At 30.6% G+C, this 25,922-nt stretch overlaps 6 protein-coding genes and 1 non-coding gene across 16 annotated transcripts; 3 read left to right on the top strand and 4 right to left on the bottom strand.

Annotated features, from left to right (window-relative positions):
• Positions 1-222: 222 nt before the first annotated feature.
• LOC122402741 (palmitoyl-protein thioesterase 1) lies at positions 223-3,757 on the top strand. The gene is made up of 8 exons (XM_043405770.1): positions 223-351; positions 632-747; positions 1,648-1,757; positions 1,967-2,094; positions 2,504-2,662; positions 2,947-3,064; positions 3,329-3,487; positions 3,632-3,757. The coding sequence occupies exons 2-8, from the start codon at positions 642-644 to the stop codon at positions 3,755-3,757; spliced, it is 906 nt and encodes a 301-aa protein (XP_043261705.1). The 5' UTR covers positions 223-351; positions 632-641.
• Positions 3,758-4,128: 371 nt separating this feature from the next.
• Positions 4,129-11,876, top strand: LOC122402706 (DNA polymerase delta subunit 2-like). 6 transcript variants are annotated; one of them, XM_043405714.1, is made up of 7 exons: positions 4,129-4,147; positions 4,612-4,816; positions 4,887-5,191; positions 5,336-5,552; positions 5,622-5,856; positions 5,924-6,216; positions 6,298-6,569. In XM_043405714.1, the coding sequence occupies exons 2-7, from the start codon at positions 4,648-4,650 to the stop codon at positions 6,414-6,416; spliced, it is 1,338 nt and encodes a 445-aa protein (XP_043261649.1). In that variant the 5' UTR covers positions 4,129-4,147; positions 4,612-4,647; the 3' UTR covers positions 6,417-6,569. The 6 variants fall into 6 exon arrangements, with proteins under 6 accessions (XP_043261649.1, XP_043261648.1, XP_043261652.1 ...); XM_043405713.1 differs by having other exon boundaries at positions 4,144-4,245; XM_043405717.1 differs by lacking the exons at positions 4,129-4,147; positions 6,298-6,569 and adding an exon at positions 11,792-11,876 and having other exon boundaries at positions 4,568-4,816.
• Positions 7,369-8,451, bottom strand: LOC122402709 (class A basic helix-loop-helix protein 15-like). Its single transcript, XM_043405720.1, has 3 exons — positions 8,239-8,451; positions 7,730-7,966; positions 7,369-7,656 (listed from the first exon to the last, which is right to left on the bottom strand). The coding sequence occupies exons 2-3, from the start codon at positions 7,952-7,954 to the stop codon at positions 7,423-7,425; spliced, it is 459 nt and encodes a 152-aa protein (XP_043261655.1). The 5' UTR covers positions 7,955-7,966; positions 8,239-8,451; the 3' UTR covers positions 7,369-7,422.
• LOC122402708 (2-(3-amino-3-carboxypropyl)histidine synthase subunit 1) lies at positions 9,266-11,348 on the bottom strand. Its single transcript, XM_043405719.1, has 4 exons — positions 10,874-11,348; positions 10,064-10,371; positions 9,590-9,973; positions 9,266-9,496 (listed from the first exon to the last, which is right to left on the bottom strand). Exons 1-4 carry the CDS (start codon positions 11,184-11,186, stop codon positions 9,266-9,268), a joined length of 1,236 nt encoding a protein of 411 aa, XP_043261654.1. The 5' UTR covers positions 11,187-11,348.
• Positions 11,811-11,882, bottom strand: Trnaq-uug. The gene has a single exon. It is a non-coding gene; the product is annotated as a tRNA-Gln (tRNA).
• Positions 11,883-13,908: 2,026 nt separating this feature from the next.
• Positions 13,909-22,495, top strand: LOC122402749 (rho-associated protein kinase 2-like). Of its 5 annotated transcripts, XM_043405792.1 has the most exons (10): positions 13,909-14,711; positions 14,783-14,925; positions 15,018-15,041; positions 15,673-18,833; positions 18,911-19,442; positions 19,509-19,739; positions 19,828-19,836; positions 20,020-20,146; positions 20,307-20,375; positions 20,929-22,495. In XM_043405792.1, exons 1-10 carry the CDS (start codon positions 14,618-14,620, stop codon positions 21,456-21,458), a joined length of 4,920 nt encoding a protein of 1,639 aa, XP_043261727.1. In that variant the 5' UTR covers positions 13,909-14,617; the 3' UTR covers positions 21,459-22,495. The 5 variants fall into 5 exon arrangements, 4 of the variants coding, with proteins under 4 accessions (XP_043261727.1, XP_043261726.1, XP_043261730.1 ...); XM_043405791.1 differs by lacking the exon at positions 19,828-19,836; XM_043405795.1 differs by lacking the exons at positions 20,307-20,375; positions 20,929-22,495 and adding an exon at positions 19,912-19,923.
• Positions 22,496-23,116: 621 nt separating this feature from the next.
• Positions 23,117-25,368, bottom strand: LOC122402747 (WD repeat-containing protein 13-like). Its single transcript, XM_043405790.1, has 4 exons — positions 25,000-25,368; positions 24,259-24,932; positions 23,560-23,852; positions 23,117-23,450 (listed from the first exon to the last, which is right to left on the bottom strand). Exons 1-4 carry the CDS (start codon positions 25,079-25,081, stop codon positions 23,204-23,206), a joined length of 1,296 nt encoding a protein of 431 aa, XP_043261725.1. The 5' UTR covers positions 25,082-25,368; the 3' UTR covers positions 23,117-23,203.
• Positions 25,369-25,922: the final 554 nt, after the last annotated feature.

The following is a 25,922-nucleotide window of genomic DNA, read 5'->3' as shown; positions in this document are numbered from 1 at the left end:
AAATATATTGTTAATATAAAGCTTGTCAAACAACCCAAAGTGTGGATCTCGCCAGCAGTTCACACTAAATACCGACAGAGGTCTTTTAATTCTTACTAGTTCTCACATGCACTCAATGTTCACATAATTCTAAGTTTACGTTTTAGACAGACGTTTCGAACAAGAACTATAAGCTCTAACTAGAAGTGGTAGGCGCGCATAGTGGTGGGCAACTACAAATACTAAATCGATCACTAGGACCTAGTGACTAGGCAAGCGGAACAACGCATCACTGATTTGGTGGGGAGTGGGAAAATGAAAATGGAAGTGAAAGAGAAACATTCCTAGCAAACAGACTGTTCACCGATCGGGGTGAGTTATACATAATTCGATTCGTCTAATTCAGTACATTATTAATATGCATTTCATTATTTGCGGAAAGTCGTTATTTTTTTATGAACTGATTGTAAAGTTACAGTAAAAAAGTAAGGTTAAGTATATGTTTTGACAGGTTCACAGGTAGAAACTAGTGACTATCGTTGCTATGTTCATCTTACAAATTATAAATGATTGATTTGATTTAATAATGCTAGATTGTCAAATGGGAATTTGTAGAATTACTAATTAAGTTTTTTTTTGTTTTTTTTTTTAGGAATTGTATAATGATTGCATTGGACAAACATACTTCTCTGCTATTCTTCCTTTTATGCGTTTGGAAATTTAATGCCATTGAAAGTTCTCCACCGGTAGTTTTATGGCATGGAATGGGTAAAAATCTATATTACTTTTCAGTGATATGCATGTGTACTTTGTTCTATATTTGTCAAACACTTATGCAACAAAATTATAATAAGAAAAGTATATACAAGAATTAGGTGTGCGAATAAGTTCAATGCTATTCTAACAAAACTAAACATTTATTGACAAAAAGTTATTTATAATGTAATCATTCAAGTATGTATTCCCTATCATTTTCGATAACCTTGCCTTATTTTTCAAGCAGATGGTGAATATCCTCATGAGAAAATTAAGGCGGTTTTTGAGTCGATGCATTTTCAGACTTCATTGATCAAATGAAAATGTAAGTCAATAAAATGATGTTGCAGTGATCGGAATTGGTGATAATCGGATTGGTAATGATGTTTGATATGGTGAATACATCGCACATAAGAGAACTTACCAGCTTAACGTATAAAGAAGGTCTTTTGATTCTTTTATGATATGTGGCTGAACGTTTTCTGGCTACAGTATAACTTGACTGGTTCTGTTAATAATATGTATAATGTAAGGGAAGAATCATTCATTAGAATTTGTTAAACTTTTTAACATGAGTTCATAAAAAACTCGGTTGTAAACAAAAAGTGATTACGACTCGAAAAGGAAGTATTTTTTATTCTCATGATGAGTTGGTAATATGTCTTAAAGTTTAGTTCTATATTTCAGAAATATTTTGTAGTTTAGGAAAATTTTTAGTTAAGATTAATGGAAATTAAAGTAATTATGCACAATTGTCATAGTATTGCTGGATGATTGTTTTACAATAATTATATTGAGTATACAATATTATAAGTAACTTTGTTAATGACATGTTAATGTTTTATTGTAGTTATTATTTTATTTTAATATACTTAATCATACTCTAATTAAAGTACAAATAACATTTCACAGGAGATAGTTGCTGTTTTTCGTTCAGCTTGGGAGCAATAAAAAAGTTGATAGAGGCAACTCTACCTAACATCTACGTTTATTCCATTCGTCTAGGAAACAACGTAATAGAGGTGAGTCTTCAAATTTTAATTATCATAATAGAGAACTGTTAGTATTATATGCATACATACCTTAGTTGAACCTATATCTTAATTTTTAGTTCAACGGATGTATAGAATAATTTATTATTTATAAAATGGTAAATGTGTGTGCATGATACACATCAAGATATTGTAATAATGTACAATTAATTTATTAAAACTTGATGTCAATATTTTAGGATGTGGAACACAGTTACTTTGGAAATATTAACCAACAAATATCACAAGTTTGCGAGCAACTATCAAAGGATAAACATCTCAAAGATGGTTATAATGCTATTGGGTTTTCTCAAGGTGCTCAGTTTATGTATGTATTCTTTCTAAAGTAATCCTATTTATTTACCGTAAATGTTGGATATATGTCCTAACACCAAGACCCCAAACCAGGCATTTATAGACTAGATGGATCGATTCGAATTAAAGAAACAGACAGAATCGACTCTTGAACAGAGTAAAGTACAGTGAATAAATTAGCTGCCGAAATTAGTGGTATGTCAAGGGGAATCTCCAAGGGGAGATACGGAAATGTCTCAAAGAGCATTTAAGCTGTAGATCTGTTCAGGCATATATCCAACATTCGTATTATATCAATATTGTGAATTTTGAAAACCAATTTTCAATGTAAAATAAACTGTAATAGAATTGTTTAACTATGTGATTTGTTATGTAATTAACCTTACGTACAAATGAATTCCTTCTCAATTAATGCATTGCAGGAGAGCTGTGATTCAAAGATGTCCGAATCCTCCGGTTATGAATTTCATTTCTATGGGTGGTCAACATCAAGGTGTTTTTGGCTTACCAAACTGTGGAGCTCTGGGGAATAACACTTGCAGTTACATGTCTCGCATGATCAAATATGGAGCATACTTGAAGTACTTAACTTCTTTGATAATACTTTTCTGTTCAGCTGTATTAAGTTAAAAGATCATTCGATTATAATATTAAGTATTAAAATTTACAGACTTCACTTTCTTTTTATGTTATATTGTTGTATTATAATTCTATGTTTTTACTGTTTTAAAATAGTAGTATTCGTCTCGCTGTAATTGTACATTTTAAATAATGCGTAATACTTAAAAAATGTATGTATTTTTTTTAATTTTTGCTTAAAGTGTTTTTTTTTACAAACTCATAGTATTATTTTACTTTATAATAGGCTTGTCCAAGAAAAGCTTATTCAAGCAACATACTGGCACGATCCATATCAGGAGAAAGAATATAAGGAGAACAGCATATTTATGGCAGATATTAATAACGAACTTCATATTAATCAGGTATGTCATCAATCATTTAATTACAAAGAAATATTTTTATTTAGGATATAAAAATTGATTTATTACTCAATTTTTTGATTAATGTTGATTCACGATACCATTACTGTAAAACCAAATATCTTTTGAATTGCATCAAGTATATTCACTTTTTATGTTCGTGCCTTGTATACAGAGAGACAGTAAAACGATGCAAAAGCAAACCTTTACCCTCGCAGCATAGCTCATACTAGGGTCTGTGGTAAAAGTATTTAAATTTCTTTCTAGACCTACAAAGACAATCTTCAAAAGCTACATTCCATGGTATTAGTAAAGTTTACTAATGACACCATAGTTTGGCCAAGAGAATCAGAATGGTTCGGATTCTATACGCCAGGCCAAGGAACTAAAATTCAAACCCTGGAAGAAAGTGATTTATATCGCACGGTATAACAATTGAATAATTTAAATATAATACTTTTGAATTCCTAACTTCATCCTTGTTAGTAAATAAGTGCATTAGAAAATCAAACAAAATTATATATTATTCCTGTGTAAATATAATAAATGATGAAAATATCCTTTTTTTAGGATCGTCTAGGATTAAAAATACTACATAAATTAGGAAAATTGTATTTCCTTTCTTCACCTGGAAATCATCTACAATTCACAGAAAGTTGGTTTGTTAACAATATAATTAAAGTATATTTGATGTAATAAACATTCAATTAATGAATTTAAACAAATTGTTGTATTACCGTAATATTTTGTTTATTAATATCTGTAATAAGTAATTTTATACAATAAATATTATATTTTATATGCATATACAATATGCTCTGTTTGCGCTAAAGATACATCTACGAGGGAAAATTCTAGTGCGCATGCCCAAAATTCCCACGAATGTCCATCACTGCCTCCGGGATGCTATGCGAGAATGCGGCCACCAGTCTTAGGCTGATGACCGTATCCCAACGGCTGTCCCTATCCGCCACGTAGGGGTTCATCTCCCCCTTTCTTTTTTTTTTCAGTGTTAACATACAAATACATATTCTCATGCATACAGTCATCCTCACATTTCCATGTTTAGATGAAAATCGGAAAAATGTTGGTATTAATTTCCATTTTGGTACTTTGTTGGTTAGATCATACCAAAATCTGTAAAACCTTCGAAGATAATTTCGGTTTTAAGACCCTGATTTAAAGTACGGTAACATAAAGCATACTCTTTTTCTTTGTAAATAATGATTCCATAATATATGTGTATAAAAATATTATAAAATTAATCATAACTCTAAAAGTAACATGAAATATATCACTAACAATCATCTTGTATTACACAATTATTTTTCTGTTTCACTTCAAATTTAAATATAGAATATAAAAATAATAAGATTAGGAATAACATAATTTAGATTTCAATGATAACTACTATCAGCGATAAATGTTATGTTCTTTTTGCTGTTAAATTGTGTCAACATTTTGTCAAATATATATTTTTTATTTACTTTAAATTATTTAATTTTAATTGATATTATAATGTATTAAATTTATTACAAGTTGTTACACAGGTTTGAAGAACATTTAATGAAAGAGCGCTTTCTGGAATGGAAATTCATTTACCGCTGACATACCATCGGAAGTCTTTAACACTTGAGAATTTCGACAAATTTAAAATTCACTCCAAAAATTTTGAGAACCAGTATTGTAATATATACATAGCAAGATTAAGAGCATTGAAGGAGTATCTCCTAGAGAAAGTGAAGATCAAATGGGGTAAAGTCTTATTCGGGTTACGCCGGTTATCGTTTTAGGTTATATTTTTAAAACGTATTTTTTATTCTAGCACAATATGAAATTATTACATTGTCAGAACTTTCTAAAAGGAATCAAAATGGTGAATGTATCGTAATAGGAATATTATATAAACATCAGGAATTAAAGCCATCAGTATTGCGCGAGCTTAGCGACGAACTTCAAGTGACGCCCCAACCACCTAGGACGAATTATGCATCATTTAAAGACTTATTATTTTTGGAAGATGAAATGTTGCGTGTTAAATTGGTCGGTAATCGAATGAATGTTCAAGATGTAGTTACTGGTATTGTTTGTGCTGTACTTGGACATGAATTAGAAAATGGTGAATTCACAGTAAATATCAACACCATTTTATAACAAACGGTTTAACAAAATAATCGTATACACAAAAATTAAATTACAATGTAATTGAAGCAGATTTTAAAATTTTAATTCAGAAACTTTCCAGTTTTGTAGTATCAAATATATTGATTGTAGGTGATAGATTGGTGTTTTCCAGGATGTTGTCCAAAATTAACAACAGTTGATAAACCATTAAAATCATGGGGGCAGATTTTAATAATTTCAGGCTTAGATTTAGCAAATAATACACAACCATTAAGTTTAAATCTATTATCCGAATGGATAATTGGAATGATTGGATGTACAGAAATTCAGAAAGAAGTGGCATCTATTGTGTGTATAATTATAGCAGGTATATAACTTATACTAATTTGTACAACAATATTCGAAAATAAGTAATTCAATAATGATACTAATGTAGGAAATAGTGTAAAAGGATCTATAGAGACTCACAATTATGCAGGATACTATGAAACTAAAGCACACGATGAAACTCTATTAAAAAATGCTACAATGGTAACACATAAACTTGATAATTTCCTTCATTCTATAGTGCAATGTTGCCCCGTAATATTAATGCCTGGTGAATTTGATCCAACTTGTCATACAATACCTCAACAACCATTTCATCCCTGTATTTTGCCTCAATGTTTCAGGTAATGTAATGTAATGTGTTGATATTATACATAGTAGGAAAATATTGCTTACACTTATGTAATATAGGTTTAAGAGTTTCTATGGAGTCACTAATCCATGGATTGGTAGTATCAACTCTCGAATTATAGCTGGATCTAGTGGCCAACCCGTTATGAATATTATGAAGGTTGCCGGGCTTACGGATATTTCGCCATTAATGTGGTTAGAACGTACGTTAGAATGGCAACATTATGCACCAACTCTACCAGATACTATACCAGGCTATCCATACTCCAAGGTTGATCCATTAATTATGACAGATTGTCCCGACATATACTTTACTGGTAATATGGACAAATATGACACCAAATTAGTAACAGGTAAGAATATTTTTAATTCATTTTTATTTCTACATTATGGAAAAGAAAATAATTTTGATAAAATAGAATATATATTCGCAGCAAATGAAGGACAGGTAGTAAGGTTGATTTGCATTCCAAAATTTTCTCAGACACAAACAGGCGTGTTGGTCGATTTACAGGATTTAAAAACTAGGCCTATTTCTTTTACCGTTACTTAACTTACAGGCATATTTAAGTAGTTGTATTTTAAAATTGCCACGCGAGGCATTAACGTAAGTATCCAATAATAAATTTGCAAAAGAAATTAATGATCAACAATTTATGTTATATGATTCTAACATAATTTGTACATAGTAAATACATTATTTATTCTACTGGGCATTGTATTTAATTGTTCGTACCTTTTTCATATTTACGCATTGTCTTTCTTTGATAATTGAATGTCATAATAAAATTGTAATTTTGTTAATGATATTTGTTTATGTTAAAAATGAAAAGTAGGAAAAGATTATGTCCGTATATTCTGTTTTACTTTTCATTTATATATGTATATCTAGAAAAAACAAACATCATTTAACAAATTATGATATTGTGTTTTATAAATTTTCCATGTTTCCTTACATGAATAAAATTATAATTTAGATTATAAGTACTACATTAATCCTCGCACGGCGATCATAGGTCATTTTTAACTTATACTAAAGTCTCGGATTTCGGAGCACATTCTGAATTAAATTTTAAATTTAATTATGTTTTAAGTTTTGAGTCAAAAATGATTCATGTTCGACATACGAGAGTAGGTAGTATTTACTTCGATAGTTGGAACAATACACCATGCATTTTATAGTTACAAAATAATCTGGAGTATAATATCTTTATATGATACATATGCACAATAATATTGACATTTTTTAATACTAAAATACTGCTTTGTTTTATGAAAATACTAGTATTCTTTGGCACAATAGTTTCTATAATACTTATTAAATAGTAATAAAATAATAATATAAATATAAATAATATTTAAATTCAGCATTTAATTTATACGTTTTTATGAAATAGATTGGACTAGAATTTTGATAAGAAATTTTAGTAACATGACTTTCAAATAATTGTGATACTACAACGAATTTAATATTTGGTAGTAATCTTCATCATTTCAAAGGCCTGCAAAGTTTTTAAAATTTTAATGTCTTATGAATGATATTAAAAATTAAAATTTTCCTAACTACAAGATTTCGAAGGAATTGGAATATTCATATTTAGGCAACTAGTCTTGTTATTGGATGATTCATGAGATTCAGCAACTTCAGCCTGTTGATTCATAGTTTTCTCCTCATTTCTCATTGCACATATCACATCTGTGAGGGCAGCTATATAATTCTTTGCTAAAGTTAAGGTTTCAATTTTTGAAAGTCGTCTTTCTTTGGTTACATGTGGAATTACTTCACGTAAAGACTACAAAGTATAATACTTTAAACTTTCTTAGAAGTAAATAACTCTACATAAAAAGTATTAAACATATTTTTACCTGAAAAGCATCATTTAAACTATGCATTCTCATTCTTTCTCTTTCATTACTTTCCAATCTTCTGAGAGTTCTCTCTCTAGGTGTAGATCCTCTAGATGGTTTTGATAATTTTAAACCTGACTTTTCAGCCCTCTTTCTACTTGACTGTACTGTTTTTCTAGCTTGTGATTGTTGTTTTGGCCATTTTTCCTCCCAACTGTCACTGTTCATTACTTTGGATCTCATTTAAAAATATACCTTTTAAAAATAATTAATATTACTAAATAAAATTACATTATTGCTAGCTAATTTGTTGTTTGTATTTGTTTTCATGATCGATTTATTTAATTGAACTAATAAATTAATATATTGTACATAATAGATGGTGAAATAATTTGGCATTGTAAACAGTGTGTCAAAGTAAATACATGGGCACAAAATAACAAGTATCTTTAGTTATATAAAAAGGTTAAATAACATAAAAAAACAACTTAAATTAGAAAATATTAAATGAACGTGGTAATACTTACAATTTATTAATGCAATGTTTACTGACGATGATCAATAAAGAAATGAGGTAAATTCAATAATATATTTCAGTTTTTTAATATTTTTAATTCGCAAATTTTCGTTGGGTTCTTTTTCGATGTATTTGTGAATAAAATAAAGTAATAATAACTTATATGGTATGATACATTTTCGAATATTTGAACTATCTGCACGATACCGCGTGTACTTGTTGAGCCACGTTGGAACGACGACTGACGTCGTGACGCCGGGGTGCGGCCGAAACAGCCTTCCACCCCCGGGAACTATGCGATCTACCCTGTGACCTTTTCTTAATAATTTTTCTACGATGGTTTATTAACATTATTTTATAGCATAATATTTCTATTGAAGAACACTACATGTTTAGCGTAATTTCGATTGAAATATATTGCTCATCAAATTGAAATATTTATAATATTCTATGAAATTGTAGTCCATTATTATATGATGGGTTGGAAAAATTATAACATTACGTGCAATAAAATGTGTACGCATTAAATATAAATCTGTTAATGTATATATTCTAATATAAAAATATTTAAGCGATATAAGAATTACGTTTTTAACGCACACCTATTATACAACACATACGAAGCTTTGTACGTATGCGCGGCTACAGGTGGGCGTATGACGTAATTCGCCCACGCGGTTCCTTCTATCTTTCTATAATCACACTACCCCCCCGATCAGGGCAGCAAGAAATATCCAAAGTAAATGGTACGCGTCTATTACTCACGATTAGGTTCGATCATATGTAAACCGAAATACGTTAAGAAATAAATATTTACTTCTATTTTCACTGAATTAATTTGAAAAAAACTTTGAAATTTATTATTGGAAACGTATCCAATTATAATAAACGAACAGAAAAAATTTAAATTTCTAGCCAAATAACGGGATTTCCATATTTGTTCAGTTATAAAGTGGAAATAATAAATAAAATAGATCAAATTTTAAGACCTTTCAAATACAAAATTTTGCAACAATATTACATATCAATTTTTATTGTCATGTTTTATCTTTACATTTACCACAACAAGTATCAGTTTGTTTTTCTAAATCAGATTCCTTATGGTTAGGAGTCCATGATCCAAGGCTAGCTGAGGCATAGAAGTCCATAGGATACGGTTTATCAGTGTTAAAGTTTACCATGTTTAAAGTAACAGCTCCCTCATATGGTGTAAGGAATGGTTTATCAAAAGCTGTACCCCAATCTATACTCAATCGTGGGCATGCAACCTATTTTCATAATTTTTTATTTTTATTTTTCAGTACGATATTGTAACGTTTATTACCGAAAACTAAAGAATTGTAAAGATAAATTTATATTACCTGTATAAAGGCATCAACGCCCTTAAATAGTTTAATTTTATCTGGGAATATTTCTGAGAGTAATATAATAACATTTTCCTTTCCTAATGATTTAATTTTATTTTCCAAATTTTTTAAAACATTGATACTTCCTTGTCTTCCCAAAGTACCAAGTATCAGTCCAAACCTACCAGTTTCTTTTGCATGTTTAATAGCCATTAATCTATTATCTAACATTTTCTCATGATTATAAAATTCTTCAGTTAGTTTTTTCTCATAGGGATCATATCTGAATGCTTGTAATTTTGGATTAGCGATCATTGCAGCTTCTAAATGAAATCGACCATCTCCCACATAAATAATTGAATCAGCACATCGAATTTGTGGTGCTGTGCAGCCTAAAATCTATGTAAAAAGTATGAATGTCCTTTATTATGTTGTTCAAAGTTAAATTACAGTTTATTTCATTTTAATAGAATAAATTAATATAAATACCTCCCCAGGGCTTAATGGTTTACTTTGTGGAGTAGACACATCATATCCACTTTTCTTCATTTCTAACGCGATTGCTTGTAAAGTACCAGCAAATTGGATTGTACTTACAAGAGCTATTTTTCTAGTAACAGGTAGCGTAGCTTGTAAACACTCGATGCAATGTGATGTATCAATTTTTATATTAACAAATACATAAAGTACTTTGATGCCAACTGTTTGATCAATAGGTATTAAACAAGAATGTCCATAATGGATCAAAAAATCTGCATCTAGTGCTTTTGCACTATAATCATCTATACAACATGCTCCTACATATAACAATTTAATATCTATTAACATTCTTTCAATAATTGTACTTTGATTATATTAAATAATTTTCACATTTTACAATCATAAATATACAGGCTGTACCAGATTTCAACACTCAAATTTTGTCAGCATATACTTTGGGTAAAAATAAGAAAAAGATGTTACGTAAACGTATGTTATTCAAAGTTATATTCAAAAGTTATGATACAAATATGACATTAGAATGAAATAGTAATACTGTGATACAATATGAAAATATAATGACAATATTTGCACTTAGTCTATCTTAATGTAAGTTCATAAATATTTACTACCTGAGTATTTACTACTATTTCATTTCTATCATAACTTTTGAATAGGACTCTAAACAACATATATTTATATAACATTTTTTTTTTTACTTAAATCTGACAAAGTTTAGCCATTAAACTCTTCAATACACTATATATTAGATATAAACAAAAAATTGTCTAAATTCCATATTACATTACAGTTCCTCACCGTAAGTTACATCTGCCATTATAACTGTTTCTGCACCTGTAAAATCTTCTATAATATCGGCTATAGTTGTAGCATACATTAAAAGTCCTTCAGGCATTTGTAATGCAACTCGATTAGCTTGTGCCTCTTTGATTCTCCATATTGATTTGTGGATTTCAAAATTGTAATTAGAAGGTAATGCAGCAATAGCTGCATTTAGTAGTGGATCGTTTAAAATTGCTTCTGGAATTTTATTTACTTTAACTGGAGCTTTAAATATTTTGCGAAGTGATTTTGCTTTAACTATCACAACAGAGTCACACTTCTCATTCATAATTGCAATTCTCACTTATAACGTTATTAAAACTACACTGATTTATGGTCATATGTTGTTTATACAAACATCAAACTTTGAAAATATTTTTTTATTTATAATATACGTTTTACATATAACGTGCAATTTTCATAATTCACAATTGTTTCCCTAGTTTGTATTAATTTTAATATAAAAATTAAAATGTCGTTTGTGCTTAAGTTATTTATATAAATAGAGGTTATGAACCAGCTGTCGAATTGTACAAATCGTGAGGCTGGATTTGACAGTGTCAAATTGACACGTGACAACCGTCAGCAACGCCCTCTTAATTTAATTGCAATTTATAAATATAAATGCATATACTCAACATTACTACATAGATAGATTTCAAAACAGTATAAAAGTTTAATGAATAAACCGAATTATTAATAGCAATTACTTCATTGTTAATATTTAATTATTATAAATACTTCTTCAAAAGAATATGTTTCGTAAATTACATAGTGGATGTCCACAATTGTTATAATTTACCGTTTGAATTTATTTTAAAATGTTTTAACATGTTTAGTGTAACATTTTCCAAATTATTTTTGTTACGATAATGCTCAAGTCTTAAATTTCAGTAAAAAAAAAAAACTACTCAGGTCCCACCGAGATTTGAACTCGGATCGCTGGATTCAAAGTCCAGAGTGCTAACCATTACACCATGGGACCACTTGTACTTAACGTTTTTATTATTAGTACATTAAGTAATAAATAATGATATCCCCTATTAAAAGATATTTTCATATACATTAAATATTTTGCTAAATGTTAATTACTTTTAAAATATATTAAATAATACCTATTTACTGTCCATTATTGCTACAATAGATATGCGAAATATTACAATTGTAAAATATGTAACTATTAATATATTTTGTTTTATATATATATAATTCTAATATCTTGATTGTAATGTTGACTAACAAACAATAAATTGCATTTTTTTGAGAAGTAGAGAAAGCATTAATGTGTTCTTTATCAAATACGTTGCTAAAGTTTAACTTATTACATTATTAAAGTTCCATTCGCATAGGATAATAATTCTTTATGGAAAAATATCGCTTGTTATGCAGTATAATGCATAATGTATTATTTATTTCTTGTATAATGTAAAACGTACAAAGAAATAAATTATTATTCTTTTTGCTTCTAGATAAATAAGGTGAATTGGCATGGGTTGAGCATAAATTTTTAGAAATAAAAATTGTTGTAATTTAGTCGAGTTTGTGACAACTTGTACATATTTAATGTATACAGGATGTTCGGCCAACCCTGGGAAAAATTTTAATGCGAAATTCTAGAGGCCAAAATAAGACGAAAATCAAGAATACTAATTTGTTGATTGAGGCTTCGTTAAAAAGTTATTAACGTTTAAACTGCGTGCGCGTGATAGGATGAGGCAGGTCAGTCCTAGTGGTTCTCACTCACAAAACTGTGAGGCTGTCGATACGTCAGTAGGTAGAATTTCTTATGCTGAGTGAGAACCACTATCATGCGCACGCAGCTGTTCGGAGATTATCGTATTACAGACGGAATTTTAAACGTTAATAACTTTTTAACGAAGTCTCAATCAACAAATTTATATTCTTGATGATTGTCTTATTTTGGTATCTAGAATCTCTCATTAAAATTTTTCCCACGGGTGGCCGAACACACTGTATATATTTTATATTATCAATAGATAAGTAAAATTTTTCGGATGAAAATGAATCTAAACACGATTTTATTTGGATTAGTTTCCATTACACATATGTGGTTGAAAGTTTTTTAGGAAAACGGAAAACCCTTGTTATATCTCTCATGAAGATATAATGAGTAATATGTAATATAAAAGATTTTTGTTTACCTAGTTGTTACATCGATACACGTATGGTTTTCAGTCACGTTTTTAAGTCACTCAACAGGATTTTGTTTTCACAGCTGTTATCCGCTCTAGCTAAAAAAAAACATAAATCGTGGTAAAGATGTTTTCATTATAGTTATCCGAGGTAAAACCCATGGAACTATCCGAGCATATTACATTGCAACATTTCGTCGTTGTACATTTGTTATATTTTACAACTTCGATGATTAGGTTAAATACAGAGTCTCATTATATGCAAAATACGCCACAAAACCACTGACTTTTCACAAAGTTTGTACATACGTCAGTTGCGTGACACCAGTTTGTATAAAATGCCAGATAGGTCTAACCTATACCTAACCTGTGACACCTGTGTTTGCTTTTGCTCAAGCCTTCCGTATGATAGTGGCCAATAAGTATACAGTCACGTCCCTGAGTTCCTACACCCAACGACCCAACATTAAAGTGCGTTAACGTCGTCACCCTTGCTATTTTACGACTTCGCTACACATATTCCTTTCACCAAGTACACATTAATTGTTATTTTAATTAAATAAATTCGTTTAAAAAATAAATAAGTTACATTCTATTTTACATAAATTTTAATATCTGGTAATTAAAAGATTAACGATCACATCTGCTAGTACTATTTTTTTGTTTCCTTGACGTATTTGCTATACATTTATTACCGTATGACACTTATTAGATGGACTAAATTATAATCATTATCTTATGAAACCGCAGATTTAAAAAATATCTGATTAATTATACCTGATTATAATCATAGACACCGCAGTTTTTTCGTAAAATTGTTAATACTGGAAAATAATAATCATTTCTATTTCATTTAACTACTATTAAATCAATTTTTTGCACACAGATTCTCTATATTACACATTATTTTACAAATACGGCAAAAAATGTGAAAATTTACTTAATCGTTTGTCTAATATATTTATTTTAAAAACAGTGTATTCAACTGCACTTTTCAGTCAACTCTATAGTTAAATGCATATGATGTGGCGCTAATCAAAATGTCACAGACTGGAGCGATCGTCTAGCCAGGGTATATGTGTGCGTGTGTGCGTGCGTGCGTACGTGTGTGCATGCATTTAGTGTATTGGAAGTAGAAAGAGAGCAACAGAGAGAATAGAGGGGCAAGAATAGAACTGGGTTTGGCAAGCGTGGTGATTTTACACCTACCTTTTAACCGGACCGTGGCCGATTGTATTGTATCCGTTTCACGATACGTATCATGCTTGGCCCAGGTGGTTTCCCTAAGAAACGTGTATTTCTGTTTTACATATTATTGCAACATTTTATCATTGCTGTGACGGAGTCATTCAACAACATTCCGTACGACCGAAGCTAGTTTCCAATAAAGTGTAGATATAAAAATATGAAATTACGGAAAGTTGTGATATGTATGTCGTAAAATTGGAACGTCTAACGACTTAATAAAACATTCTGTTTTTACAATTACACACCGTCTTGAGGAACCCTAAATTTTTAAGAATGACTTAAATGGATTGTGATCATCATTAAAGAGCTTCAATGCGCGATGTTGAATATTATATTATGCTGGATATGTTGGCTGTTTTGGGCGGGTCTACCGACACTTACCGCTTATCCTGTATCGTCTTCAATACGTACAGGTATGTTAACTGTGTTTCAACGTGTATTTTAGTAGCACATAACAAATGAGAGGTTATTTCATTTGTAATAGATTTTCCATACATCTATACATCATCAAAATGGGAACGATATTGGATACAGTATACAATTGGACTTTTAAGCGTGACTGCTACAGCATTTACTTTAGTTGGATGTCTTTGTTGTCGAAGGCCAAGACGACCTAAAGGATTTCAGGTAATTTATTATCGGTCGTAACGCTATATGTAACAGATAAAAGACATGGTTACTTATCGTCTTAACAATGATTTATACATTTCTAATTGTAGGACAAAGCAGAAAAGTGCAAACAGGTAACTTTGATGCTACAAACCCTTTGAACTAAAAATTTTAGAACAATATTGCTAGAAAGTAATAAAAGATTTAACAGTGACTCTCTTTATTCGAATATTAAAAATAGAATAAAAACACGAGCAAGAACACGAGAGAATCATTGAAACGATAATTGAGTAACATATTTTTACTTGGTCAGTTGTGCTTTTAAATCATTATATTGCAATTTATAAGGATGTAACAGAAGTTTAAAGAATTGCTATAGAAATGTAATTATTATAAAAGGAATTAATGTTTTACTGAACATATTATTCTTATAGAAAGAGTCATAAATTAATAGTTTATTGTTTTAAAATTTATTATTTCTAAAAACGCATAAAAACTGTTTAACAATACAATATTTTGGAAATAGTGAATGTACAAAAAATTTTACTGTATCTTTTTTTAATGTTTCAAAGCAGTTGCATGTGTATTATTTACAAGTAGTAAAATATATATTGAATGCAGATAATCAAAATTATATCTATAAGCATATGTGTAATAGTACTTAATACTATATGTATATTAATTTTTCATTTTTTAGAATACTTATTTTTTTTCTAATTTTTGTAATGTAGTTTTGGAGAATATTATCGTCTTTTTATGTTTTAGGAGTTCAAAGATGGGAACAACATTGGACAGGAATCAACGTTTGAGCACTCTGTCGAAGGTTTAGAGTTAGATGTTCCACGCATGTTAGCTGTTGCAGACAGAGTACAGTTTGAACCTATACCTGTAGACCATATTATATCTGGATCTAAAAGTTCTTCAAAATTTAAGCCATTGCCGCTATCGTCATCATTTTTTGAAGAGCATGATTCTGATTCTAATGTACTCCCAGAACCTTGTCGTGAATGGTTTGAGGCACAAGAGTTATCTATACCAAGAGAAAAGTTAAAATACTTAAGGGAGATTGGTCATGGTTGGTTTGGAAAAGTTGTAGAGGGTCAAGCAGATTTAGAAGGCTTTAACAGGACTTCAAAAAATGGAGGTGTTGTCGTGAGAATTCTCACAGAAGAAGCTACTTCAAAAGAGAAAGCCTGGTTTCTTGGCGAAGCTACACCATATTTAAAATTACACCATCAGAATGTTTTGACTCTGTTAGGTTTTTGCTTAGAAACTGACCCATATCTGTTGTTATTCGAATCGTGTCCAGTTGGTGACCTCAAAGGTTTCTTGTTATCAAATCATGATCTGAAATCTCAAGAAGCCCTTAATAAAGAAAATATTCCAGTTCGCATGGCGCTGGATATCGCAGCGGGTTTAAAACATATGCATAGTCATGGATTTGTACACACAGATTTATCTGCTAGAAATTGTTTAGTAGCATCAGATTTATCAGCAAAATTGGGAGATTATGGAACCGGCGTAGAAAAATATCCTGAAGATTATTACGTGGTCGGAGACCGTGCATTGCCTATCAGATGGTCAGCACCGGAAAGTATAGAATGCACTGATACTACTATTGAAACAAGAGAGATTACATCTCAAGCAAATATGTGGAGTTATGCTATTTTGCTTTGGGAAATTGCTACATGGGGAAATAGACCGTTCAATGATAAGAGTGATGAACAAGTAATTCAAATGTTGCTATCTTTAAGAACTGATTTCTTGCCAAACGGTACACAAGTGCTGCAAACCTATCTAGAAAATTGTCCATCAAATGTAATCCAAGCAATTCATTTATGTTTGAATTTAAATCCACAGAAAAGATCGAATTTGGATGAAGTGAAGCAACTCCTTCTGAACAATCGTACAGAGTATTTAGACTTTGAACAAAGATGGGAGAAATTGCGGGTTAACATGACTAAAAATGTACGTAGTGCTAGCTTACAAGATCTCAGAGGCAGTATTGATTCAGATTACTGGACTACTATTATTGACGATACATCGCGTCAATCGTCATTTCGTCTTGGGCCTGGTGAATTAGTGAAAAATGTACCACACGTTAGAAATATTGTGGTTCATCATGAATCTAGTTCTGAAACTGAAGAAGAGAGTTGGAAAGGACGAATTGAACAAGGAGTTTATACTGAAAAAGTAAAACAAAAATCTAAATCTGTTACTGATTTAATGGTGCTTGTACATATTGATCTTGATTCCGATGCAGAATTATCAATGGGAGCTCAAATATCAGAAAAGCATACAAAGAAAAAATTGTCTGCTACTGGTAGCGATAGTGATCTTAGACATAGTACTCGTGTAGATGAGTTTGATGAAGCATTGAGAAAATTACGAGATCCTTTACCAAATAACGCTTCAAGTAAGATCAAAATGTTAGATAATTCAGAACGGCCAAAATTGCTGACATTAACTATGGATCAGGGTCAAACGCCAATTTTAAGGCTATCTTTAGATGATAAAGAACCTACTATAGAAACTGATCATGCACCCATTGCAAGTACAAGCACGGAAACTCATAATATTAAACATGTATTGCGACTTGTATCAAAAGGAGATCCTAATCTTCCTCTTCTTCGTTTTGTACCTGATAATACATCTTCTTTTGAAATGTTGAAACAAAACGACGAGTCTCAACATAATGATGTATCTAAACACGAAGACAATGACAATACTTGCTTTTCTAATAATTTTTCAGTTAATTTTGAGGCAGACGAAAGCAACTTAGTTGATGTTATACTTTGGAATCATGCATTGGATTCTGCTTTAGAACAGAAAGTACCTGGCTTTTTGTATGAAGGTGAATTCAATGAATGTACAGAATCGTCATCTAAGCGACAAAATAATAGTATGCCAGAATTAGTTGTAACTACTGAGTCTATGCCAGATACATCAAAATCTCATACAAAATATTCTGCATATAATGCAGACGATGAATTTTCTAATGGAGGAGAAATGGACATAGAACGAAGGTGTTTACCAAATGATGATGAAGAAGAAAGAAAACAATTATCTACTCCCGATGATGAACAAAGCTCCGATTCCGGTTTTAGAGATAAAGAATCTTGCGAGGAAGAAGAAAATGTTTGTCCGTCTTCAGCTCCTTTATCTTCTACTATTGATTCTACTACAGTTGTACCAATGTGTACTGAAGAACAACAGTTACAGGTTTTATTTGAGCTAGACACAATTCTTGATGCCGAGTATTATGCGACGATACAGGGATCTGAAAAAATAGCTGAAAATTTACCCTCGATTAAAAATACGGAAAACAGTGTTTTTCATATAAATGAAGAGGAGTCTGGTTCTATCGAAGCTATAGCTACTGTAGTTGAAACAGAAAACGACGCTAAGAAATTAATGCCAGAAGACGAAAAAGAAACACAGACAAAAAATACAATTAGAAATGAAGAAACGATTATATTAAAAGATTCAAGTGCCATTAACTCTATTTTCCAACATAAAGATTCAGTGCAAAATGATATATTAGTAAATACTAAATATTCCAGTAGATATCAAGAAACAGAAGAATGCTTACAAGATGGGAACGAAAACGAAAATGAAGAAAAAGAAAACGAAAATGAAGAAAAAGAAAACGAAACTGAAGATGAAGATAGTTCTACAATGAGTTTGCGTAGTGATAATTCTTATGTGTCATATGGCATGGAAGAAGAGATTGTAACAGCAATTCGAAATGAACTTAGAGAAAAACTGCCCTGCGCTCAAATGTCTGTCGTAGAACCTTTGGAGTGTCATGACGATGATGATAATCCTTCTGCATCTAGTGATATAGACAATAAACAATGGGATGATGATGATGATAATGAAGAATTGTCAAACCAAGGCAGTGGAGGAGTCGGTATTTCAATAAGGTATCTTTTTTATTACTTATAATAATCTATAATACAGCACTAGTTATTGAATAAAAAAAGTTATTTATTATATGTAGGTATAACGTGTATGGTACACCACTTAGTCCAATCCAAGAAGAACGAGAAAGTACTCTTACTTCAGAGTCTCTTATGTCAAACTCTAGAGACACGTCGATTGCTTCAAGAGAATCTGCATCAGATGATGTATTGTTAGTTGACACTCGAACAAATAAGATGATTTTATTAGAAGGATTAGGAGAAACATTGCAGGACGATGAACGAGACACAACCAACGGTGATCTTTCTGAAGAAGAAAATTTGGATTATAATTGTTCGGTCGTTCGTTCCCGCGATGATAAATCACATATCATGATCGCTAGTGGTGTAGCACCTTTACCAAGTCCTGAAGAAGAATCAAAATGGCAACAGTTACCTCCACCTTTTCCATTACCGTTACCTCTACCATTAGAGGATGATCTAATGTCAACAAGTTTTGCAACAGAGCATGATTGGGGCAGTCAGGATGAAGACGAAGAAGAAGAGGACGAAGAAGAAGAGGATGAAGAAGATGAAGATAATAGCTCTAGTTCCGGAGAATTTGTTTGGAAGGTATTTATTCTATACTTTAATGTAGAGTAATTTTATCTTTGGTAAATGTTTTGTTTTATTTTGTAGCGATACAATGAACCACATGTCGAGCAAATTCAAATTCGAAATAATTTGAGTAATAATGAAAGGACTGTAGATGCTGATGTCGAAGATGAAATGGATGCAGACGAGGAAGAGGAAGGAGAGGAAGAGGATGAGGAGGAGGAAGAAGAAGAATTCACGCCATCAGCTTGGAATGCAACGTTAGCACCCCACCGTTCCGCATTAAGATCTCCAGATAAAACATTAAAATCTGGCGTAAGCTTTATGATAGCATTATCTTGACTACTTTTTCTTAAATGTAGTATAAGCATTTATAACTTCTTGTCCTCAATTTTGCTGCTAGGACGAATCGGTAGGTGTATCATTTATTTGCATATAGAACATTTTATATATTTTAATCTCCTTCTCACGAATGTTTCTATTGCAGATTTAATTTGAGGTATTTAGCAAATGTACTTTTTACACGTTAGATATATGTTAAATATAGATATAACTTAACAATTTTTATCGGATCGACAATGTGCGATTTGTCCAGGATCAAAAGAAGAGTGTTTGGTTCAAGAAGCAACGTTATCACTGCGTATACGAATATCCAAAGGAAACATTAGCTACCGATACTCAAGGAGAAACAACTACTACCTGGGAACCAACTTCATATGCTGGTACACTATGAGTAACTTAGAATACTTTGATACTTTGTTCAACTAACTCATCATTCATGTGTGATTTTTAAATATAAAGACATGTTCTGTTAATGGGATGAAATTTAGATCTAAAACTATTTTTATATAAGATTTATATGCAGATTACTTTCTATTTTAGATTGGGAAATGATAGATGAACCTCGATTAGATCTATATCCTCTGGACTATGATGATGCTAACCATTCTGGTATGTTGCATTACTATTCCTTTTTTATTTATGTTGTTATTTATAAATTTGTGTTGTCATAACATTTAAGAAAGATTTAATAAATGTATAAAGTATCTCAAAATGATAGGACTGGCTGAAATATTAAAGTTCTTCATACAAAAAGAAATTGGAAAATTCTTTGTCATTTTGCAATATAAGGTTTCGGTTGCAGTCATAAATTACATATTCGACAACAGGATGTGTGTGTGTGTATTTTCATGTTATAAATTTTATATTATATTAAATTAAGACATATTATTTTACTTGCATCTTTATCCTATACTTGATCGCAGAAAATGTTATTTTATTTTATTTGACCCGCCAGCGAAAGAGATTGTACATTTATAGAATTTTATAGATTAATACAATTTAAAGGATTAAGGGTCCCAAGCGTAGAATATAAATTAATATAAAAAGGTTATTATCAACACGAATTGCTTATGTTTTAGAAATGAAACCTGAGGTTGCAACATGTTAAAGAATTTTTCTATGTAATTCTTCTCTAGTGCTATGATGTTTATTTCCATTGTAGGAAACGAAGAATTCTTTGTAAGCAGTTCAAATCGTCCATTTCAATTTCAAACTGGTGACAGTAAATATGTAAGCCAATTCTTTCCTGGTGCTTCTACGTCAGCTAACGAAGAACAAGACGAAGTGGACGGCAATCAACAAGGGGTACAACAAAATAGAATAGAATTATTAAACGATTATGGCCATGGTCAACAACATCAATTAGGAGAACTGAGACACACCAGAGATCGTTTAAAGTTAAATTTATCTACCAATGGCACACCCTCTTTTCCCGTAAAACAAGTACAAGAGGATAATATTGAACAATTAGACGAAACAGATAAGGAACCCGAATTATCGGAAAGTATAGACTTTACACAAGACCAATGTATCCTACCAAACTCCTTGAACTATGATATTTTGCCAACGGTGCCTCTCCGAGATACTCAACAAGAGAGAAGTCTTGATTCAGCCTCTTCAAAAAGTGCCCAATGTGATAGCCAAGAGAAAGTTGAATCCATGGACAAGTGCAGTGTTTTAATTCATGACTAACGTATTGCAAAGTTGATAGTAAAATTTTAAGAGGTAATTTAGCTGAAGTCCGTCCGAAATAATTTCATTAAAAAAATACAGTGACTACTCTGTTCAATGAGATCATTATGAAATGAATCTCAAATATTATATATAAAATGTACATGTAAATAAGACGTAGGAAATTTTTATCGCGGCTAAGATTTAATCGGTTGTCTATAGCATTATAAATATATTGAAGCATACAATTTTTCTTTGTTATGTAGGAATATATAAATAGAGCTTAACATTGACATAATTTTTTATACGATTAGCTTCATGGCGATAACGAATCATAAATTTTAATCGCTAATCAAATCGAATGGCAGACAATCGATTTGCAATTACTACATAAAATTGTTATGCGATTTCGTTCCGCGTGTAAATATTTATTAAAGACCGTTCAATATACAATCGTCACCCAAGGATTAGTGCCTGTATAAGTTAATGTTATTATTTTCATTGATGATATGACAATTATTCATATTGATTTTAATTATTGTTACCTACAAACATCATATTTTTCTTTGTATTATATTAATATTATTAGGAGGAAATAGCTCTCTACTCTAAAAGTATTATAGCGTAAAACAAGAGACGATATCGTGATCGAATGTCAGTTTGCAACAAAAATGTGTATAATAATTCAAGCACAAATGCCTTTTTTTTTATAAATATATATTGCCTTTATTTTTATTAGAAATACGATTGGAACAAGATGTGCACTTTTATTTCAGTTGACTTAGCAAATCAAGTTATTGAGATACTAGATAAAATAGCACATAAAACTAAAAATGCATTACCGTGCTTTATAGCATATTATTTTTCAATGTTTTTAAATTATGTTTTTTAAACGTTTGATATAGCTTTTACTAATCATTTTTAATGTTCAAAACGGAAATCTCGGAAAACATTTTGTGGAATGTACACGGAAAAATTCTTTATTGTGAATATAGTATTAAATATTGAATTCATGAAATGTGAATATTTGTTTGAATACGTGCTATAAAGAGAACGACAAATACCAATGATAAGTTAATAATTGTTAATCATTAATATTATACAATCTAGAAGGAATACCTTTCAAAAATTTCGATATTACAGAAAAAATAAATTATAGTATAATAACGAAATAGATTAGAATAATAACAAAAATATTTAAAAGAATCTAAATAACTTGACATATTTGGTACTTGCACCAACTTATAATTTCATTAACATGTATGAAATTAAGAATTTGCATCTTACAGTTACTGTCAATAACACAGCATTAATTATGCAACTTTTACTACTATTACAATTATTACTATTATTATTGATACTGCTAACTCTGTGCTCATTATAACACATAGGGTATTAATAGAGAACAATTAATATATTGTTATACAGAACAGAAATTTATTTGCTTAGAGTATATAATTCATTGTTATTATTTCCCATACCGTTAATGCATATCCACTATCAATTCCACGTGTCTACATGAAAAACAATTTATTCCTGTGTTTCAATTTTAATTATTTTTAATTAATTTTAATTTGTCTCAATGAAAAATCTCTGAATTAAAATTCGATGTTCTAGCAAATAAAGTACGGATAATATAATTGATTTATTTAATAATTGAAAAACAGATAATGGTTATCTCAAACTTTATTATAAATATTTTACTTAAAACAATTGTTTTTATAAGATGTTTATTATAATAGTATCATTTTGTTTTGTATTAAAGTTTATATATGACGTTGACGATTCCGCCATAATATAATAAGCCCTTGATGATCCGCAGATGCAAGAAGAGATTCATCATAATTAAAACATAAAGCAAGTGTTGGTGTTGCATGACCATGAAGGCAATTGATTTTTCCTGCCTTGCCTTTCCTAGCTGAATCTAATAAATGAATTGTACCATCCTCGGAACCAGTGGCTATCAAACATGCTTCCATTTGTGGACAAAATGTAGACCTCACAAAATAATGTCTATAGGAGACAAAAAAAATAATGTTTTATTTGTTGTAATTCTGATTGAATTAATTTGTAAAGCGTAATTGGTATTCGTAGTAACTATATTATTGAAATTAGAAATTACTTATGTTTTATTGGATATTTAGTCCAAAGTGATAAGGAGCCCTGGTTATCGATAATATGATACAGCAGTACTACGTTACATGCACTGCTCACTAAAAGTGCTGGCCATGGTGCATCTTTAGAAAACCATGAACGCCAGGAAAGACTGGTTATCATTCCTCCAATTTCTTGTACCCTTCGTAATTTTATTAATCGACCTGTTCCTGGTTCCAATTGAAAAGACATGATAATTCCTCTATCATTTCCAGCCCATATCACTAAACCACCGCTACCTTCGCAAGTCAATGATAAAATCTAAAGCAAGGTGTGGTATTTTAATTCAGTTTCTTATATTATTTCAAAATTTTTTGTATCAGGCATACACAGGATAATTAAAAGCGGATCATCAAATTTTAAAAAGGTATTCTGCTTACCCAGAAGAAAAAGAATGATTCTGTTAAAACTATATTTACTTAATATTGATCATTTTTGTCATGTTAACATTAAGTTCATCTTGCAATGAAACTGAATTATTTCTCAAAATTCTTTCAATATAAAATTAAGAAAAACATTCATTTTATCAAGTGGATTCATTATAGAAAGGAAGTATTTTATTATAGATTCTTTCCTCGAGGAAAGTAGAAAAATCTCATAATTTGATAATCTATATTGAAATTATCCTATACATGTATATTATAATTAAAAGTCAAAGAAAACTAACTTTCCCTCCAATTTTACAAGATCCACCTCGAGTATATATACCAGTAGATATATTTAAGATCTGTACAAGTCCATGAGAATTACCAGCGACAACTAAATTATTATTTATAGGTATAAATCCACAACATAATACTTCTGCTCGTTGTTGATCATTAACCACTCGTAAACAGTCTGGTTTAGTTTCTGTTGCAACATTCCAGAGTCTTATAGTACCATCCAAAGAGGATGAAACTATGAGGTCATTACTAATACTCCAGTCTAATGCTGTAACACCCTTTTTATGGCCTTCTAATAAAGCTATTACTTTTGGTGGTACACTAATTGCCTCGCATATTGATAATAATCCATCTAATGATGCACAACATAGTTTTGATCTATCATTGTTTGCAAATTTCAACATTATTACGGGGGCATTATGTTGATCGAAAACATGATGCATTCCATCAAATGCAAAGTTTTCTGCTATAGATTTTCTTTGTATACTATTAAGTTTCATTTTAATTTCTGATTTCTCATCTTCAGTTGTGTGGCTTCCAAGACTACTTTGTTCCAAGCTTTCACCATATCGTAGAAATAACAATTTTGACCTTAGTTTTAAATAATTTTCACAGATTTTTGGATCCTTACAAAATTTTTCTTTTAACAATTGATTTCTACGACGAATGTAAAGCATCCCTAAAATTTTATTAATTTTCAAATTTTCATATAGTGCAATTTGTTAGATTACGAAACGCATACAAACCCAAAGAAGGTAGTTTATTAACACGTTGTCCATTATACTTAGCATCAAGAGCAAATACTTGCTGATGCCACATAGTAACCATTTTATATAATATATAAAATCGATAGTATTGGGTTACGTGCTTAATACTGGTAAATATTAATAATATGAAAGAATTGTATCATTCATTAATATTTAAAATTTATATACATATTGACACTTAACCTAATAAATAACTTTGAATTTGCAAATAAAATTCTAATACAAATTATTAGACAAAACAAAATTTAGAAAATACTTTCATTTCTTATTCTTGTATTTTTCTTTCGTTCTTATTTCATATATAATCCGATGTAAAGAATACATTATATTAGTATTTTCGTTTGACAGTCATTAATATCAACTCTCGACCAGTGATGGACATTCGTGGGAATTTTGGTCATGCGCACTGGAGCGCACGGTCACTGCCGTATACACTTAACTAGTGGTGGGGAAAGCCGACGTGTTTCAGTATCCTACCGCACGAGCCACGCATTACGTCAGGTCAGCACTTCATGCAACCTCGGGAAATCGATAAAGAACGTGAATGGGAGCCTTTCCTTCTTGCTCTTGAACAGCTTTGAAGTCCGTCCTCGCGTCAATGGCATACAATTTCGAATCTCGACTGCCCAGGCATTTTTACGTTTCGAGGTATATGTACAGGCACATACATACAAGCAACGTCCATAATGAAAGAAAAATTTACACGTAAATACACGTTTTAAGACCCCTTGATCATGTTTTAACTATTGAAAAAAAAGAAACTATTTTTATTATTCCTATGAATGATTAAATTTATACTCAATATGTGAAGAATGGACTTTGCTCATGTTAACGTTCAAAAGAACGGGAGTTGTTCGTTTTGATCGCTGTCTGCGAAAAATCTTTGCAAACCAGAATTCTTG

This window comes from Colletes gigas, unplaced genomic scaffold, assembly GCF_013123115.1.
Source record: "Colletes gigas isolate AHSC1104 unplaced genomic scaffold, ASM1312311v1 Colletes_gigas_Sc00039, whole genome shotgun sequence".
NCBI classification, from domain to species: domain Eukaryota; kingdom Metazoa; phylum Arthropoda; class Insecta; order Hymenoptera; family Colletidae; genus Colletes; species Colletes gigas.
This window is presented reverse-complemented; position numbering and strand designations above follow the sequence as displayed.

Coding starts and splice junctions, on each gene's coding strand:
- LOC122402708 (XM_043405719.1), bottom strand. CDS start 11,186: ATGAATGAGAAGTGTGACTCTGTTGTGATAGTTAAAGCAAAATCACTT. Junction 10,372..10,873: donor AATGGCAGATGTAACTTACG/GTGAGGAACTGT, acceptor TGTTATATGTAG/GAGCATGTTGTATAGATGAT. Junction 9,497..9,589: donor GCGTTGATGCCTTTATACAG/GTAATATAAATT, acceptor TTATGAAAATAG/GTTGCATGCCCACGATTGAG.
- LOC122402747 (XM_043405790.1), bottom strand. CDS start 25,081: ATGGTTACTATGTGGCATCAGCAAGTATTTGCTCTTGATGCTAAGTAT. Junction 24,933..24,999: donor TAATAAACTACCTTCTTTGG/GTTTGTATGCGT, acceptor ATAAAATTTTAG/GGATGCTTTACATTCGTCGT. Junction 23,853..24,258: donor CTTGTAAAATTGGAGGGAAA/GTTAGTTTTCTT, acceptor ACCTTGCTTTAG/ATTTTATCATTGACTTGCGA.
- LOC122402749 (XM_043405792.1), top strand. CDS start 14,618: ATGTTGAATATTATATTATGCTGGATATGTTGGCTGTTTTGGGCGGGT. Junction 14,712..14,782: donor ATCGTCTTCAATACGTACAG/GTATGTTAACTG, acceptor CATTTGTAATAG/ATTTTCCATACATCTATACA. Junction 20,376..20,928: donor TGATGATGCTAACCATTCTG/GTATGTTGCATT, acceptor TTTCCATTGTAG/GAAACGAAGAATTCTTTGTA.
- LOC122402709 (XM_043405720.1), bottom strand. CDS start 7,954: ATGAGATCCAAAGTAATGAACAGTGACAGTTGGGAGGAAAAATGGCCA. Junction 7,657..7,729: donor GTTTAAATGATGCTTTTCAG/GTAAAAATATGT, acceptor TATACTTTGTAG/TCTTTACGTGAAGTAATTCC.
- LOC122402706 (XM_043405714.1), top strand. CDS start 4,648: ATGGAAATTCATTTACCGCTGACATACCATCGGAAGTCTTTAACACTT. Junction 4,817..4,886: donor GAAAGTGAAGATCAAATGGG/GTAAAGTCTTAT, acceptor TTTTTATTCTAG/CACAATATGAAATTATTACA. Junction 5,192..5,335: donor TAGAAAATGGTGAATTCACA/GTAAATATCAAC, acceptor TATTGATTGTAG/GTGATAGATTGGTGTTTTCC.
- LOC122402741 (XM_043405770.1), top strand. CDS start 642: ATGATTGCATTGGACAAACATACTTCTCTGCTATTCTTCCTTTTATGC. Junction 1,758..1,966: donor TAGGAAACAACGTAATAGAG/GTGAGTCTTCAA, acceptor TCAATATTTTAG/GATGTGGAACACAGTTACTT. Junction 2,095..2,503: donor TCTCAAGGTGCTCAGTTTAT/GTATGTATTCTT, acceptor AATGCATTGCAG/GAGAGCTGTGATTCAAAGAT.